This window comes from Cannabis sativa, chromosome 9 (assembly GCF_029168945.1).
Source record: "Cannabis sativa cultivar Pink pepper isolate KNU-18-1 chromosome 9, ASM2916894v1, whole genome shotgun sequence".
NCBI classification, from domain to species: Eukaryota; Viridiplantae; Streptophyta; class Magnoliopsida; order Rosales; family Cannabaceae; genus Cannabis; species Cannabis sativa.
Window position 1 is genome coordinate 53,257,064 of NC_083609.1, and position 20,423 is coordinate 53,277,486.

Genomic DNA, 20,423 nt, shown 5'->3' on the forward strand with positions numbered 1-20,423 from the left:
TTGTGGTGGTTATGTCTGTGATTGTCAAAGATGGAGGTCTCATACTTTTGTTTTGGTATTGACAGTATAAAAGAAAAAAAAAAGGGAGGACAGTATAAATGTTAATTCTGCCGTGTGGCAGTAAAATTGAAAAGTATTACCCCAAATCCAGTATTTTTGTAAAATGCCCTATCTTTATTATATTATTAAAAGAAAAAAAGAAAAAAAACTACATTTCACACAGCTTTCTCCTAAATCAAGCACTATCTAATTTTTTTTAGTATTAAATGTAACAATTAATTAACTAATCTTCTTTTAATTATTTTTTTAATTTAGTCTGATTTTCTTTTGCACATATCGAGGTCGTCCAACTTTGTTTATTTAACTTTTTCTTGACCGAATTCATTTTTCATGAACTCTTTGTCGTGTATATTAGAATTTACAGTATGTTTTCGTAATACATTTTTTTAATCAGAAGAAAAGAATCTTATTAATTAGATTTGGAAGTGTTAGGTTTAATGCATGAGTTCTAAAATCAAGCACCCTACCAATAACTATAAATAGTTAGGTGTTTTTCTGTTCTCTAATCTCCAAACTCATACTTTAGATTCAGATTTAAGTTTAGAGAGAAAGTGTCCAAAATCATAATAAGTGTGTGTTGAGTGATGTAAAGAGAGTATTACTCTTGAAGTGATTTTTTTCAATGTGAGACATTTCTTTGTAATAATTTACTATGTTGAGTTGTAATTTTGAGTTCATTGTACTGTTAGACTTTTTATTTGGGCTTACATTAAGTTTTATTGGTTTTATTAAAACTTGGGTTGATTGGATAGTTCTTTGCTGCGTTAGCCCATGTTGTTGGTGATCAATTGTTAATGGGCTTAGCATCTGTGTGTAAAGTCTAGGTGAAGCAGAAGTGTGGGCTTTTCTAGTTGACTGAAGCCTTTGATGAGCAGGCCCAGCCCAACTAGGGTTTTGTAGCTAAGTCCCCTCCCTAACTCTATAAATACATATTGTCTCATCACAATTGTTCTGATTTAGAGATCTAGGGATGAAGACTTAGTTGATAGTATTGCACTATCAAAGTGGAGTAACTGCTGTGGATCAAACAGAGATAATTGCTATGGATCAATCAGGTACGCATACCTAATTATTATATATTATTATTGTGTTCTATGTTATATACAAATAGATCTTGGGTTTATTATTAATTTTTCTAACATGTGGTATCAAATTGCCTATTGTATATGATTTAGAACCTTTAATTAGTATAATTAATTTGCATATGTTAATTATCCATAATTACATATGAATTTCGTTATTATTTTATGTTGAATTTTTTGTTCTTAAATCTTAAAACTTTAGGGGTTTTGTTTATCATCAAATTCTCGTTCTATTGATATATTACATGCATGAAATCATTGTGTATATTAAGAGAATTTTAACTTTAAAGTTTTAGGGTTTATATAATTATAATATGAAATTATAATTTGTGTTTTTTGATTTTATTGTTTTTAATTTAAAATTGATTGTAAATATCTCATTCTTAATTGTTTATGAATGTTCTTCAATGATTAATTTTGTATTTTGATCAAGATTGATATCCAAATAATTTTTTTTTTTATGTTCTTTATTTTTTGGATAGCTTTTCTTTAGATTTATTTTTTTTAGCAATTAATAGCCGAAATTAAAGACATAGATCTATTAGAAATTGTAAACCAATCAAAATCCCTCTTTTTCCCCTCCGTTTCGTCACTTTTATGGCCGGAATTTCATCCCGACCCGACCGGGTTTGAACCGGGTCGCACAAGATCCATGTTGCAGCCATGGAAGCTGCTGGAGGTTGAAGACAACCCGCTGGGACGAAGCCCACTCGCGGCTGCCGGAGAGTGAGAGAGAGTGAGGTAGTTTTGTGACTCCGTTTTCGACGATTCTTTTTTCCAGCATTATTAGAATTTGATTTTTGATTTTTTGGTGATTTTTAATTAATTTTTTGACGCAATTTAATAATTATTATTATTTTAATGATAATTATGCAGTTAAAAAATTATTAAAAATAATTTTTGATGATTTTTCAAAATCCGTAAATCATAGAAAATTTTTTGAATTTCTTCTCGTTCCATTAGACATAGTCACTCCCTTATTTAACTATGTAGTCTCCACCAATTTTCTTATATTCTCATCTTTTGATTATTTGTTGTTCTAAAGTTATAAAATTTGGTTGTTTGATACAAAAATAATGTGTTATGGTGGACACTTTATTTTTTGATTATCAATATAATAAAAGCAATTATATATCTCTTTTAGAAATTTAGTTGAAAATTATTAATTTTCAATGATTGTTTTATCACCAAATTTCACATGTTGAAGAAAATATTATATCTTTTGGTTGACTATATGTGTAATTACTTGCCCAAAGGTAGTATTTACATATATTAGTTCACATTCCATGAAGTGAGTTAATATTAAAAGGTATATATTTTAATTATTTGCCCAAAGGTAATAATTTAAATATATAAATTTATTATTAGTTTTTTGCTTGAATTAATACATATTTTTAAGAATTTTATTTGCCCAAAGGTAATAAAATTCTTCAATGATATGTATTTTTTCTTTGTTGTTAACTTCATGAAGGTAGATCATGTGTGTGTTATATTCTCACCCCAAAGGAGAGTTTATAATGACCAGTTGACTCTACAATATTTTCTAATGCATCGCTCATATTGCTTATTCAAGTTTTATTTTTTTGGATTTTTCGGTCTCCTTTCTACGAACAACAATACCGTTTTCATCTGAATTCTGAATGCTTCAACTTTAAGACATGGAAACGAGATGTGAAAATTACTTTAGGCATAATAGATTTGGACTTATGCCTTCGAGAAGAAAAATCTGCTGATCTTATTCTAATATCAGAATTGTTGCCCAAAAAATTCTTCATGCACATTGGAAAAATTCAAATCATCTTAGTTTCATTGCTATGAACCGTTTAATTCCTGAACATCTTTTGATGGTTTGCCAAACACCTCAAATACTAATGAGTTTTTCAAAGCAAAGAAAAACTATTTCACACTAGTGAAATCGCTAAAGCTGGACATCTTATGGATGAAATGGCAACCATTAAGTATGAAAAATAAAAGGAGTGCGAGATTTTATTCTGAAATTGGTGAATGTTCAGTCCAAGTTGAAAGATCATAATATTCCTCTTCCTGACTCTTTCATTATTCATCGAGCTCTTCATGCACTTCCTGCCTCTTTCAGTCTTATCAAGACAGCCTACAACACTTATAATAAAACATGGAGTTTTAGTGATCTAATTTCTCAGTGTGTAGCTGAAACAAGCAAGCTAACAAAATGAAAAGAATGAGTCTTCTCACTTTGTTTCTCAACTCAAGCCCAACAAAGGATAAAGAAAATATGAAGAGAAACAACAACAACCAGAGGCTAAGGGATTTCAAGAAGATAAGTGAGAAGGAGTCAAAGCTTAAAGTGGCACTTATGTTAGCGATGATGTTATCTATGTTGGCATATTTATTCTTGAATTACAGTTTAGTGTTCAGATTGTCTTGAACAGTACTTTCTTGATTCTTACTTTTAAAGTAATTCAGTTTCGCTTCCGCTTATAGTTAAACAATGATTTTCTTTTCGTTTTGCCAATTATAGTGTTGACATTATGTTTGACTCCGAATAATTGGAAACTGTTTTTACTCTGATATTCTTTTCAAATTATCATTGACTTCCTTAGCTTCCTTTTTCAATATTGTGAATATTGTGGATAAGAAATCTTATATTAAGATAACATCCTTATTATTCTGGCACGATAAATCGGGTCATATTTCTAAAGAAAGAATTGATCGATTACTTCTAGCTAAAATTCTTTCTCCTGTTGATGTTTCTGGTTGTGATACTTGTGCTGATTGTACTGGTGAAAAATTGACTAAAATAAGAAAGCAGACTGCTCACTATAGTCACTCTTTATAAGAGATTATCCACACTAACATCAGTAAACCTTATTCCAACACGTTGTGCAGCAACAAGTATTTTATAACTTTTATCGATGTTTTTTCTTCTTATGGCCTCACCTACCTGATCAGAGACAATCCAACGCTTTTGATAAAGTCAAAATCTTTCGAAATGTTCTTGAGAAATCATTGGGAAGAGTCATAAAATTTGTTCATTTTGATCGCGGAGGAGAATATTCTGGTTGTTATATAGAATCTAAACACACATGAGGCCTTTTGCTGGATATTTTCCAGAAAATTGTGTAGTTTCTCAATACAATATGTCAGGTTCACTGAGAAAAATGGCGTTGCTGAAAGGAGAAATCGCACTCTCATGGATATGATCAGAAACATGATAAGTAGAACAAATCTTTCAGAGTTTTTATGGGGTGAAGCACTCATGACTGCAACTTATATTTTAAATCGTGTTCCCAGTAAATCTGTTTCCAAAATCCTTTTGAGTTGTGGATTGAGAGAAAGCCTAGTCTAAATCATCTTCATGTATGGGGTTGTCCAGCTGAAGTACGGATTTATGATCCTAATTTGTAAAAGTTAGATTCGAGAACAAATCGTTGTTATTTCATTGGTTATCCAATGCGCTCAAAAGGATATCGCTTTTACTGTCCTACTCGTGGTACGCGAATTGTTGAATCTCAGACTGCTAAATTTCTGGAATTTGATGTTGCTAAAAATATTACTTCACCATCTCTTGAAAATGGGGGAGTCATCTAAAGGAAATTTTATTCCTATCTCTTTTTCAAGAGATGATAATAATAGCAGTCTTATTCTTACTCTAGTTGATAACACTCCCATTGCTGATGAATATATTGCTCCTACTATCCAAGATGACGAGGGTCCTACTATTGATGAGGAACCTATTATTGAAGAAGGTTTTGTTGTTGATGAGGGTCTTGTTATCAGAGAAATCTAATTGTGGAATATGTCATTCAAAATGATGGTCAATAAATAGAGGTTATTCCAGAAGTACCTCCTATATGGAGATCTCAAAGACAAAAGATGTCAATAAGGTGTGATGATAAATTTATTTACCTTGGAGAAGGTGAATGTGATCTTGGTCATTTTGTGGAACCTCTTACTTTTAGTGAAGCACTTAATAGTCCACATTCTTCAAAATAGATAGAAGCTACGGATGATGAGATCGACTCCATGAAGAAAAATGGTGTATGGGAGCTAGTTTTATTACCTGATGGTTTCAAACCAATAGGTTGCAAATGGATTTTTTAAGAACTAAAAGGGATAAAAAGGGACAGATTGAAAGGTTTAAAGCGTGTTTAGTGGCTAAAGGCTTTACTCAAAGAGAAGGTATTGATTACACTCAAAATTTTCTCACATGTTTCCACTAAAGATTCATTCATAATTATTATGGACTTAGTTGCGCATTTTGATTTAGAGTTGCATCAAATGGATGTTAAAACTATTGTTCTGAATGGAGAATTGAGTGAGCAAATTTTTTATGTCTCAATCTGAAGGCTTCGAGGAAAATGGAAATGACAATTTGTTTTGCAAATTGAAATGATCCATTTATGGTCTCAAACAGGCATCTCACCAGTGGTACTTGAAGTTTGATAAGGTTGTGACACTGTTGGGTTTCATCGAGAACAAGTTTGACTAGTGTATTTATATGAAGATCAGTGGGAGTCATCATATTTTTTCTTGTTCTTTATGTAGATGATATTTTACTTGCCAGCAGTGATTTGTCATTACTAAATGAGACCAAAAGTTTTCTATCTACCAATTTTGATATGAAAGATCTTGGAGAGGCATCTTTAGTTTTGGAGATTGAGATTTATCATGATAAGAATTGAAAATTTCTTGGCTTACCTCAAGAAGCTTACAATAATTGTGTGCTCAAAAGGTTCAACATGGATTTGTGTAAAGCTTGTTTCGTTCCTATTTTGAAAGGGACAAATTTACTAAGCAACATTGTCCTAAGAACGACTTAAAAAAAGAAGCAATGAAGAATATCCTATATGCAAGTGCAGTAGGGAGTTTGATGTATGCTTAGGTTTGCACTAGACCTGATATTGCTTTCATGGTCGATGTTCTTAGGAGATATTTATCTGATCCTGGCCATGATCATTGGGTTGCAGCCAAGAAAGTTTTGAGATATTTGCATAGAACGAAGAGTTTTATGCTTGTGTATAAGCATGTCAACAATCTTTAAGTTGTTGGTTATTCAGATTCAGATTTTGGTGGTTATGTAGATGATTTAAAGTCAACTTCTGGCTATATTTTCACTTTTGTTGGTGCTGCTATTTCTTGAAAAAGTGTTAAATAGACTTTAATCGTATCATCTACTATGTATGTTAAATTTGTTGCATGTTATGGGGCATCTTTGTAAGCTTTATGGTTAAAGAATTCGGTTTTAGAGATACGACTAGTTGATTCTATTTCCTCTCCTATACTAATCTATTGTGATAATAATATTGTTGTTTTCTTTTCAAAGAATAATGAGATTAGTAGTGCTTCTAAACATATGGAAATAAAGTATCTCACTATTAGAGACTTGGTCAAGAAAGGAGACATTGTGACAGAATATTGAAAAACCAAGTTGATGTTAGCAGATCCTCTAACCAAAGGATTAAGTGCCATATTGTTTGATTACATGTTGTTCATATGAGCATTTTATAATCTTTTGTTCCTTTGGGTTAGTGGGAGTTTCTTATTTTATCTTTTGAGATTACATTTATATGTAATTTACTTGTTGATGTTATGAACTACTTTGTGGGCCAATACTTTTTGATTATTGGATGTTTATGCTTTCAGTTAGGTTTTGTTATATTCTCGAGAATAATTGAATTGAAAGCATGTAGTTCATATCTTGTTGTGATCATTGTATATTAAGTATATTTGCTTAATGACAATGATATTTTGTTGGCTTAATTCTTAAGCAAATTTAGTGACACTGACTTATTTATTAAGTTGTGTATGTTTAATTTCACTGGCTTATTTATTAAGCATCACGGTATCAGTGAAATTGAGGACTGATAAGGATATTATGTTATTTTAAATTGATCACATGTTGAACATAATTCCTTACCACACTGCTAGACTTATTGACCATGTCGATTTAATACTTTGGTATTTGTGATTATGAATGTCTTTTGTTGAGTTAAAAACAATATGATTGTCATAGTTCATTATCAAAGGTTAAATTGGACCGGTATGTTGAGATGCTATCAGAGAACTATCATTTTTAAAGTGGCCACAAATGTTTTCTTGTTGTTCAACCCATGAGTCGTTTTCAAATAAAATTATTTTGATATATAATATATATGTATTAAAATTAATGTAGCCCAAGTGGGAGAATGTTAGACTTTTTATTTGGGCTTACATTAAGTTTTATTGGTTTTATTAAAACTTGGGTTGATTGGATAGTTCTTTGCTGCGTTAGCCCATGTTGTTGGTGATCAATTGTTAATGGGCTTAGCATCTGTGTGTAAAGTCTAGGTGAAGCAGAAGTGTGGGCTTTTCTAGTTGACTGAAGCCTTTGATGAGCAGGCCCAGCCCAACTAGGGTTTTGTAGCTAAGTCCCCTCCCAAACTCTATAAATACATATTGTCTCATCACAATTGTATACCTTTTGATAATCAGATAAATAAAACTGCTTCTGATTTAGAGATCTAGGGAGGAAGACTTAGTTGATAGTATTGCACTATCAAAGTGGAGTAACTGCTGTGGATCAAACAGAGATAATTGCTATGGATCAATCAGGTACGCATACCTAATTATTATATATTATTATTGTGTTCTATGTTATATACAAATAGATCTTGGGTTTATTATTAATTTTTCTAACATGTACTACTGACTATTTCTATTCAGTAAAGATCCATCATGCATTCATTATTGAACTAAGTTTTCTTTATCTAATTTCAATTAAGTTCTAGTTTTAATGTTGTGATTGGTTTTAGTTTTGTTTGTGCATTCTTAAACATTGTTACTACTGTAACAACCTGTTTTGAGGGTAAAGATTCACCACAATGGTCATTACCGTTATGAAAGCAACGAGATGGTAATTACCCTTATGATACTAAAGAGACGTACGTTACCGTTATGAAACGAACGAGACAATCATTACTGTTATGAAAGTGAAGAAGCGATCATGACCGTTATAAAAGAATAGTCATGAATCTAAACTTAAACTGTTTTTAAGTTTTCTACTTGCTGGTTATCTCATCAGATAACGACAATGACATATCAGGGATACTAGTAGCAAGGTATACGGGTTGTCTAGTTTTACAACGACAATGATATATGAATATCGGCTTAGGTATCAGGAATATTTTACAAGATTGCAACTAGAATATTTAAATCCTATATAGTGATGTTGATGGTTTGTCTAATGAGGTAATTTCTTGTTTATTATGGATTGTTGTTATATTTATGATATGGGCATTATTCGTGCTTTAACTTTGATTGATTATCTATTTAATTTATGTTATTAATTATGTTTTTATCGAGTCTCGCGACTCTCGAATGCTTTGTGGTGCAGGTATGGGTAAGTAAAAACTAGAACAACCATGAGACAATAGTTTTCTCTCATAAATGTACATATCAACTTATCTTGTTTGTACGGTTGAGTTGTTTGTGAACATCAATTCTTCTATTGATATTATAGATATATATAAAAGATAAGCTTTAAAAAAACAAAAAAATCACAGCTACGACGACCACATTTTGGGTAGATGAAGCGTCTGGTGGTTCGATGTATCGGCTCTGAAACCAAGTTGAAGCTATGAAAACCTTTGACTTTACAAAGAAAAACAAAGAAAAAGAAAAGAGAGATTGCAATTGAAAGTGTAATAAATTGCTCAAACTCTCAAAATGTGCTGAGACTTTCTTTTATATATGCAAGAATTCAGCTGGCATACAAGGAAAATAGAATAACAGAATTCTGTTATAGATTAGGACAAATACAACATGTTTTAACTAATCCAAACTAACTGTATTACACTAACAAACAAACTCCAAAAAGTCAAAGTCAAGTTTGCAATGATAAAATCCACTATATTATTGAGTCAATCTTGTGGATTATTCTTCACTTGAGTGTGAGATATTTATATTGATAAATTAATAAGATACAAATTATTAAAAACAAATTATTTCTTGCGGCCACGAACGATGAAGATGACATAAAATATAGTGAGATAGAATGCTGCGAAGGCATAATTTTCAGGAACAGTGAAAGACAAAGCACCATTTTTAGTCTCAAAAAGAAGACTACTCAGCTCTTTTTTCTCGTGCAACAATGCCTCTGTACCCGTGGTAAAGGCAAACACAAAATAAGAAATGGAAAAAGAGATGAATGATATGGTGACCATAGTAGGGTACCTAAATGTCCTTTCAAAAATCATAGAGAGCATTGCAAACATGAAGTGGATTAACAAAGAGCCCGCGGAAAACCCGAAAGCCAAAGAATCCACTGCCATGAAGGCTTTGAATATTAGAATATTTCTAATTAAGGAAATAAAATAATATTATTTATTCTGATAAATGAATATTTTATATTCATTGAATCTGGACAGAATCAATTACGTAATATTCTATATATGGTCAGATTTCTATATTCATTACCTGATTTGATTTCCTGAATTAATTGTCAAAATATTCTGACAATTAATGTGGCACAGATACTGATGGAGTATCTCACCTATAAATATAGGGTCTCGGTCCCCGAGCTCCTCACTCATTCTGTTCATAACAGCAAAATCTATCTAAAGAGAGTTGAGAGAGCGAGGAAGCCCGATTACCCACATCAACCAGTTTTCTTTGCAGATCAAAGCTTATGTGGGACTAAAGCTCAAGAATCAATGGCTGGAGGTATTTCGATCCTTATTCATAGTGTATATATGTTTGATTTAATTCCGCATTTTATACATAAACATATATATTTCAGTTTATACATATAAATGTCTAACAGTTGGTATCAGAGCAGATTATATATCTCTGCCTTGATTTATTTTGAGTTTTATATATATACATACATTTACGGGATTCTTCATTTATAATATAATATATATTTTATATATATATACTTTCATATTATATAATCCCGATTATATATATATATTCATACTCAATTTATTTTTATATATATTCTTTCATATTTATATATATTCATATACATATATACCTTTCATATATATATATATTTATTATATGGTTATATATATATACAAAATCATCATTTTGAGAGTTCGTATATATATGGTATATATATGTATTTATGTATATATGTTTATATATAATTATTATGAATTTGTAATTTTATTGTTTGTCATTCATTTGAATACTTCATTATTTCTATTTCTGTATTTAAACAATTAAATTACTGCATATAATTATATATGTATATATATATTCACGTGTTTGCGTGTTTTTGGAATGGTGGGTTCAAAAGTTTATTTATTTTCTTTGAATCTTTGATGCGTTTTTCAATATTAATAGCCTTATCATTTTCATATGATGTTATATATTTAATCTATGCATGAAAAGGTTTTGAAAACCATCAAAGTCTGGAAAATTTTTTGAAGAGACCCGACCCATTTTTTATTGAAATTAAAGTCCAATTTTTACATGTTTAATTGCCTAAAACCGACATGAATCTCTTTATTTATGCATGGAGATTCAAATGGGAGTGATTCCATAAATTTTTATCGTCGGAATTCGTTTTCCTGTTCGGGTTTGGGTCGGGCCAGTTTTTTCCAAAAAAAAAAAAAAAATGGGAAAATTCCAAATTTTTATAAATTTTTATTTATTTGGAATATTAATTATTTTCCTATTTTGTGTTAATTTAGTCAATAAATTACATTCATTCCATTTCCATTTTTAATTTAATACATATATTTAGAATTAATATGTTATTTAGTATAAATTGAAAATGGAAATTTGTTTTAACTTGGTAATTAATTACATGATTTATTTAGGCATGTAATAATTGTGCATTTAATTATTTATTACCAAATATTATGTAATTTATTGTTTAAATTAATAAAAGTTGAAAAATCTGCCATTAAGTATATTCTTTAATTTTGCATTTAATTCATATCATATAATTAATTGTACTAATTTGTATATTTACCTTATTTATACAATTTATTATTAGTACAAATATTTAAGATATTATATGGTCATAAATGCATAATTAATTATATATTATGGAATTAAGCATTTAATTTATTATCATACAATAATTGTATTAATTTGTATTTATTTGGCAAACTTATTTTTAATACAATTAATTTTGATTTGTATGATTTAAATGCTATACATAAATTCCTTTTATAGTGCTAGATATATTTAGAAATATTGAAACATTAAGATAGGTTGAATATTTTATATAGCACATTAAGTTTCATAAAATTATTCATAAAATATTCATAAAACTTCCTAAAATGAATAAAATATGAATAAAATGTAAGTAATTTTGTGGTTTGACATAAGAAAACATGAACTTGGGACAAATGCTCATATCTAGAACGGTTTTTAATGATCTTCGGACGACCACACTAGGAGCACTAATCTCAGTGATTGTCTATTATGTTAATAACAAAATTACTTTTAGGTAGAGCCCAATACCTAATGTCAAAGTGAAAATATAATTTTATATAATTAGGGAGTAGCCACAGCATCTTTATTTGTATAAAATTATATATTAATTAAAATTCACCTTAAAGGGCATAACTTGTAATTAATTATATAGGTATAATAATTTTACCCCACAGGGATTTTATTATATTTGTATAATTAATTAGGATAATATGTTAAATTAAATTCTCCTAATTTACCCCACAGGGAGTTATGGGAATTTAATTTAATAGTGTTATCACAAATTTAATTAAAGATAGATAATAAATCTTCATTTTCCAAAACTAATTGTTTAATTAAATCTATCATAAAGTTCATCTAATTTTATTAAATTTAAAATTTAGCCCACAGGCAATTTTGGATTTAGTAAAATTTTAATCTTCAGTTTATACTTTGGTGTCTAGTGAACCACATAATTTTAAATAATTAGGGAGTAGCCACAGCATCCTTAATTATATAAAATTATATACATTAAGTGGATCAAGATCACATAATGGACATGAATTATGTGAACATAATAATCTTACCCTACAGGGATTTTATTATATTTACATAATTAATATGTTAAATTAAATTCTCTTAATTTATCCCACAGGAAATTATGTAGATTTAATTTAATAATTTTATCATAAAGTATAAAATTTTGAAACATTTATAAATAATTAAGTGTTTCATACCTTTCATTGAGATAGAAATATTAAACTTTAAGTTTTTCATAAATTGTGTAAATCTATCATAATCTACATCTAAATCTAATCTTATTAAATTAAAAATTTAGCCCACAGGCAATTTTTGTTTAATAAGATTTCATATGTAAGCATGTTTATTCATTGGTAAAAACATGATTCATTTAAACCTCAAAACAATATATGTAATTTTATTACATCACTATTCATAAATTTCTTCCATACCAGTAGAAATTTCCAAAAATTTATTCTGATAACTTAATCTAAAATGTACAGTTTTTACTGTATAATTAAGAAAAATAAATCACACTTTATTATCACCAATAAATTTTAATTTATTGTGTATGAATTCATTCTAATATAGTTAATGTGATTATTAACACATAGTGGATTATTTTAGATTGTTATTCCACATTCATAATTTCTTGCAAGGTTTACAAATAAACCTAAGAAAGTCAGTAACTGTGAGCAAATCTTATCCACAGACAAGATAAGTTCTCACATTTAGAAGTTTAAGGAACAAGCAATATAGTAGTGACTTTGTTTTAAAATTGGCAAAGACCTTTATGTTCCAAGATTCTATTGAAACTTGATTTAGACACATTTAGAGGTCTTTACTACAAATGATGTCACCCATAAAGATATGCAAGTTCAATCTGACAATAAGAAATGTGTTATTAATAAGAATTCTTCTACATTATAGCACCAAAAATTATGGAACATATCTCCATAAATAGAATAAATGTTAGTAAATGGTGGGGATCTTCATTACACTTGATTTTACTAACTTTATTTAGAACTTGTGTAAATTTCATTAAGAATATGTATTCCAACAAGTCAAAATCGGTGCATACTAGAATTCTATCATATTAGAAATCATACAAGTCAATTAATTTTGAAGACATGGACTCAAATTTTGCATCTCCTTTTAACGATTACTCACATAAATAATTTTTCTACAAAAGTATAGATTTATATGTTTCAAAGACATTTAAATCTTAAGTAGAGAAATGGTGCATTTTGCATATTAAGATAGTGAGATCAAATATAAAATGGAGAATACTACATTAAAATTCGTGAGTATGGATAAACTCCCAGTCTATTTGTAAAGTTTCTTTAAAAGCATGGATTCATTGCCCGATACATATGCTTGGTACACCCAAATTATAGTGTGTAACAGATTTAAGAAACTAAGCATTTTTTGGACATGGGGTGGAGCCTACATAGCAAACTCCAATCTTTCCTAAATCTTTGTCTATTGATACTCAACAATGGGGTGTACATATCGAATCGTGTTCTAACCAAAGTTGTTTCTCAAACAAATTTTGAGTTGTGATAAGGTTGAAAACCGACTTGATGACATGTACACATTTTATAAATACCCATATATAGTTAGAGTACAATTGTCAAAGAAAAGATCTGGGCCCTAAACCATAAATGAGCATATTTCATTTGAAAAGCTATAAGGTTTAAGGGTTACATATTTTATTATCCATCTCACAACACTAGAATTGTGGAATTAAGAATTGACTTGATCAGTGGGAGTGATCAATCTAGGAACCTGGTTTCCGAGAAAGATCATTCATATTTTCTCAAACTTCCACCTCAAGTGTTAGATTAATTATGATTCACAACAACCCTTAAGATTACTGGTTATTGAGAATTCATAACTAATCATTAATAATATACAAGTCATTGGTAAAATTTTAATAAGTTATGTTATTTAGTAATTGCTTACAATTTATAAAATAACATGCTATTGAACCATTTGCTCTTTTAAGAGTTTGTTGGTCCATCTTTAAGATGACTTATTAGAACAGTAAGATCAATGTATTCTAGTGATCACATTTTGTACAATAAGAGTTCAACTACAATATTAATTTGAGACACAAATTAAATTATAGAATGATAAAGAATTGAAGTTGTAGTACAACATGCCATGAATGAAGAAATGAATATCTTAAATAGCAATAAAGTTTATCTTTAGTAAGTTGCCTAATGGGGTGGAGAACATTAATTAAGCATAGGTTTTTTCACTAATAATATTCATTAGGCAACATTGAGAAACATAAAGATATAAAAGAATATTCATTGCTAAGAAGTTCATTTTGAACTAAGAATCAATAACAAAAGAGATTTACATTCTCACTTGTTTTTATAAATGATTCTATTATAGACCTTGGCATTTGTTGCTTGTTTTAATTCATTAATCAATTCCAAACAGTGAACTAGAGGAGAAGGTATACAGACTGCCATAAAGATTTTCCTCTAATAAGTGGTGAACATATGCAAGCTTAAAGTGTCTACCTATAGATTAAAACAAACATCTCACAAATTGGTATTATATCATCTTTTCCTTTAGGTTTGAAAAGAGAATTATTGAAATAATTATATACCAGAAGGTTAGTGGGAGTAATATTTGTTTTATACGTAGACAATATGTTACTTGCAAATGATGATAAAAGTTTTCTATATAAGTTAAAATAATTCATATCTCAAATTATTATTTTGAGATAAGGAATATAAATAATATATATAATTTTAATTAATTAGAGAGTAGCCACAGCATCTCTGATTAAATAAAATTATGTATTATTCATCAGATATAACTTTTATCTTTAAGTGTGATAAATTCAACTCGAACCAGCATCTGAAAAATGATCTGGAGTGAGAATAAATTAAGAACATTCATTTGCTTCTGTTTTAGAAGCCTAATGTATGCCTAAGAGTCTGAATAAGACTTTGCATTACATTTGTTTCAGGATCGTTAAGTAGTATCAGAATAACTAAAGTTAAGACCACTTTATTTTTCATACAAAGTGATGAGGTATCTTTAAGATACTAAAAATTATATTCATACATATTTTAAGATGAATTGACCATCTGGAAATATAGTTAACCAATTAGATTCTAACATACTTCACTGGTTGTATTGATTCACGTAAATCAATATTTTATTACGTTCTTAAGATTCCCAGTAAGTTATATTGTAGAGAATCTTGATTGTTATTTCCACTATAGAAGTCAGATTCATTTATTGTTTTGAGGATACATCTCGTATGATGTATTATAGAGTTTCATAGTAGGCCTAGAGTTCAGAATTACAGTTTCATTAGGCCATTAAGAAAATTTTGCGATAAATTCAGCTACAATATTTATGGCTAATAACTCTAAGAGTACTGGTCGAAGCTAGCATATCGACATTAAGTATTTAGCCATAAAAAGGCGTGATAAGTGGTCATTAATCACGCAAACTGAATTGGGTGATCGCATAGATCCTTGACTAAAGGCATGCCGCAACACAAATTCAAGGATCATAAAGTAAATATGGGATTCAGTTAACCCATATGCAGTTTTTTTTTTTATTTTTTATTTGTACAACCAAAAATTATTTTATGAAACTCTAATTTCGATATTTTCTCATATTTATGTGCACCTTAATTTCATCTGAGAAAATTATCGTAAGAGGACCTGAATAAACATAAGGGTTAGGGTTTATTCACTTAAGTACATTGCCACATAAAGTACATTGTTATATAATAAATATATCGTAATACATGGAAGATAATACTCGACTTATAATGAGGACATGTCACTATGATTCGTATGTTTATTATATAATGAGGAACGTTTGGGTTTGAATGTTTTAGTTTAAATGCTGACCAAGTGGGAGAATATTAGAATATTTCTAATTAAGGAAATAAAATAATATTATTTATTCTGATAAATGAATATTTTATATTCATTGAATCTGGACAGAATCAATTACGTAATATTCTATATATGGTCAGATTTCTATATTCATTACCTGATTTGATTTCCTGAATTAATTGTCAAAATATTCTGACAATTAATGTGGCACAGATACTGATGGAGTATCTCACCTATAAATATAGGGTCTCGGTCTCCGAGCTCCTCACTCATTCTGTTCATAACAACAAAATCCATCTAAAGAGAGTTGAGAGAGCGAGGAAGCCCGATTACCCACATCAACCAGTTTTCTTTGCAGATCAAAGCTTATGTGGGACTAAAGCTCAAGAATCAATGGCTGGAGGTATTTCGATCCTTATTCATAGTGTATATATGTTTGATTTAATTCCGCATTTTATACATAAACATATATATTTCAGTTTATACATATAAATGTCTAACATTGAAAGCTTCAAGGCCTTTTGTAGTTTTGTATGGTGCAGCGAAAGGCATTGTTATTTGTTATGGCTGCTTGAAATGTGATACCTGCTATAAGTGTGGACACCACTAAGTTCATGTTTTGCATGTGTTGTACATCTCGACCATTATTATTATTATTATCTTGTTTAATATTTGGTCCACTAATTTGTATTTGGGTACTTTCTCGAGTTGTTTCTTCCTCATTAGTTCTGCTTTTCAGCATCCCAAATCCAGTGTCTTGCAAACTTAGAAGAGGGTCTTTACTCTTCACCAGCCACAATTTTAATCCAACCATAAACTGCTAAAAGAACAGAAAAGTTGTCCAAATTAACGCTTAATTAAATAGCGTAAGAGCACCATTCACAAACAAAAAAAAAAAAAAAAGGCTAAGAGCACCTCCAATCTCTAATATCACTTTTTGACTAAAAAAATTTGTAGCGTCATTTAAAAATATAATATTTCATTTAATCTCTCTTGTATCTTATTTTTTAAACAACTCTAAAACTTATCAAAATAATATTATGTTATTTATTCAACCATTATTTAATATTTTTGTCCTCAAAATATAACCTATATATTATATCTAAACTGGCTAAATAGCCATATCATCATTTTATTTGATATGATAAAACTTTACAGAATAATTCAAAGATTATGTATAATGGGTTGAAAAGATCTCGGACACAATAATGCATGAGTCATAATTCGGAGGCAAAATAAGGTCCAATTTATCATTTAACAAAACAGAATGTTCAATCAAAATTTTTTACAAAATGCAAACTCCAAAATAATATTTATCCTCGTTATTATTATTTTTCTTTTCATATTTTGTAATTTATGCAATAGCTAGACGAGTCCATTTAAGTAGAGGACATACCGTTGCAATAGATCCCGCAGGTGTTGTCGATTTGAGAAGAATCTCAAACGCAGTCATTCCCATCTTATTGCTCATTCCCTTGTTGCCCATTTTATTACTCACCAAACGTTTCATAATTTCATAATGACTATGAATAGCAGCAACAGGTAGAGCTGTATTTCCTTCATTGTCTTGCTCATTTATAAGATAACTGAAACCTCTCTCATTCACTAAAGTACGTACCACAGAATGACAATTGTGTTCAGCAGCAATATGAAGTGCAGTTCGATCTTTATTGTCCAAAATCTCACCAATATCTGAACATTCTTCCATCAATTCCTTCATCACTTCAACATGTCCTTTCCTTGCCGCGATGTGAAGAGCTGTCATGCCTTGTTTATCTTTGATATAAGCAACTGATCTTTTAGCTTCCAAGAATAGTTTAACCATGGTTGAATGTCCCATGTTTGCAGCATAGTGAAGAGGAGTCCATCCTAACTCTTCTTCTGCTTTTTCTAAAATCTGGGATCCACATCTCTCTAACACCTTCTTAACAAATTCTAATAATTAAGAAAGTAGGGACAGAGTTAATGCTGATGAAAAGTTAATTGGGGTAAAATCAGATCATAGGAATACAAATATAATCTAGTACTACTCACTGTCAAAATCATTGGCCCTGGTAACATTTCTCCAAAGCAGCCTTGCATCAACTATTATAACATGAATATAAATGTGTCAATATTAGAAACACACAGACAAAGAATAGTTTAATCAAATGAGACACTCAAGAAATTAGATACGTACATGATGGGCAGGAACGAATGACAGCAGCATGCATCACAGTCATCCCATTTCCTCCTAACACAGAGAAATCGGCAAAAGTAGTGTCCAAAATGATGGAAGCAATATCATAAAATCGTCTCTCTACGGCAAGAAACAGAGGAGATTCCCCTGCCTTGTTCACCAAAGATGTCAATGTTGGATCTTCTTGAATCAACCGCTTTGCAATCTCAAACCGACCGTTGATCACAGCTTCATGAAGTGCTGTGTTTTGCTTCACATAATTCACCTTCCTCAGCAGATATCTATAGTCACTGTGGCCTTCTGCGGCGGCTAATACCTTGGCATGATCTATCAGAACCACTGCGAAACTCTCATTCCCCAACTTGGCTGCCAAATGTAGAGGCGTGTCGCCTTTATTGTTTGGTTGAAAGGCAAGCAAGGAATGCGAGAGTAGCAATGTGTTTACAGATGTTGCTCGTGGATTAGCTGCGCATTTTATGGCAAGATGAAAGATGTTGTTTTCTTGGCCAAAAGTTTTGGCAAGAGGATCCAAATTGCCGATGTCTAATGTGGTCAAATGTTCTTCTTTATCAAATACCCAACCAAAGTGTGAATTATGAGTTAGAAAAGACTTTATCATGTCTACTATTGTGGCCATTATTGTTTGTTAACAGACCAGAATCAGAAACAACAATGAACAACCTGAGTTGATTGTTGTCTAAATTCAATCTTTTAGTGTCTTAATAATTTGTCTTTCTATGTCTTGCACTCACATTTTAGATTGAACTAGATAAATTTGAATAATATATAAGAAAAGGAGCCACAACCCAATAATTTATTAAAGATAGCATATATAACCACGTGGTCTTACTCTTACATGACCATTATTAATTTATGTATATTAGTATTTTTTTTTTCTGAACCAATTATCTTTATTTTATTAGTAAAAGAAAAAAGGAAAAAAACTACATTTCACACAGCTTTCTCCTAAATCAAGCACTATCTAATTTTTTTAAGTATTAAATGTAACAATTAATGAACTGATCTTCTTTTTATTATTTTTTTTAATTCTAAAGTCTGATTTTCTTTTGCATATATCGAGGTCGTCCACCTTTGTTTATTTTACTTTTTCTTGACCGAATTCATTTTTTATGAACTCTTTGTCGTATATATTAGAATTTACAGTGTTTTTATAATACATTTTTTTTGATCGAAAGAAAAGAATCTTATTAATTAGATTTGGAAGTGTTAGGTTTAATGCATGGGTTCTATTTCAGAACTAATTACTATACATCTTATAATATTATGTTTCTACACATTTATAATATAAGACGTACTCATGAATATACTAAGTTGGCGTACACATATATAAGAGCTATGAATCTATAGGGGAAGGCCTAATAGAGAATTAAAGCAGAAACATTGTGTTTACAAACACCTTAATTCAATCTTCAAACTCAAAGACCTTAACCCCCTCAAATTCTTCCTCTAGAAATTGCAAGATCTCCCAAAGGGATCTCAGTATCACAACGACTCTTTGTTTTACAACTCTTGCAAGACACTGGTTTCTTGAGTGCCAAACTTGCCTCCACCCCATGGAGCCTAACAACAAACTCAGCAATGATTCGAGCGATCTCCTTTGAGACCCCACTACTTATTGTTAGGTAAGTTCATTTACCTAACAATCACTCGAACTGATTTAACTTTTGCAGTAAACAAGCTTAGTCAATTCATGACTACACCTCGACTTCCACATCTTCAAGTTGCACACCGTATCCTTCAATACATCAAAGGAACACCAGGCCAATGACTATTCTTTTACTCCAACACACCTTCACAACTCACTGCTTATACAACATTTGATCTCCCAGACCACAGTGTTTCCCTCAAGGTGTTCTTAGATGTGGATTGGGGCACATGCCCTAACACCCGAAGATCAATCATGGGCTACTGCATCTTCTTAGGTGATTGTCTCATATCCTAAAAATCAAAAAAACAAGCCACTCTGTCTCGTTTCTCTGCAGAAGTCGAATATTGCGCCATGGCCAATGCCACATGCGAAGTCACTTGGATCACAACTCTCCGACAAGACTTCCCCATAATTCATCGGCTCTCTATCAATCTCTACTGTGATAATACTGCAGCAATCCACATATCAGAAAATCCAGTATTAATTCCACAAACGTACCAAGTACGTTGAAATCGATTGCCACATAATCCGCAAGAATCTCCAAGCTGGGATACTCAAACTACTCCATGTCTCCACCAAGCTCAACCTTGTTGACCTCCTCACCAAACCCTTGTTCCTCTCACAATTCAATGATTTATTATCTAAATCGA

The 20,423-nt window shown here is 30.4% G+C and overlaps 1 protein-coding gene across 1 annotated transcript; it reads right to left on the bottom strand.

The window, feature by feature from the left end:
• Positions 1-9,033: 9,033 nt before the first annotated feature.
• LOC115723688 (uncharacterized) lies at positions 9,034-19,284 on the bottom strand. The gene is made up of 5 exons (XM_061104158.1): positions 18,105-19,284; positions 17,960-18,010; positions 17,322-17,860; positions 16,427-16,742; positions 9,034-9,435 (listed from the first exon to the last, which is right to left on the bottom strand). The coding sequence occupies exons 1-4, from the start codon at positions 18,739-18,741 to the stop codon at positions 16,437-16,439; spliced, it is 1,533 nt and encodes a 510-aa protein (XP_060960141.1). The 5' UTR covers positions 18,742-19,284; the 3' UTR covers positions 9,034-9,435; positions 16,427-16,436.
• Positions 19,285-20,423: the final 1,139 nt, after the last annotated feature.

What these genes read in the sequence shown, in the direction of transcription:
- LOC115723688 (XM_061104158.1), bottom strand. Translation starts at nt 18,741, where the DNA reads ATGGCCACAATAGTAGACATGATAAAGTCTTTTCTAACTCATAATTCA. An exon ending in CATTCGTTCCTGCCCATCAT is followed by an intron (nt 18,011 to 18,104) that starts GTACGTATCTAA and finishes ATGTTATAATAG; the next exon opens with TTGATGCAAGGCTGCTTTGG. An exon ending in CTGCGGGATCTATTGCAACG is followed by an intron (nt 16,743 to 17,321) that starts GTATGTCCTCTA and finishes TTCTTTTAGCAG; the next exon opens with TTTATGGTTGGATTAAAATT.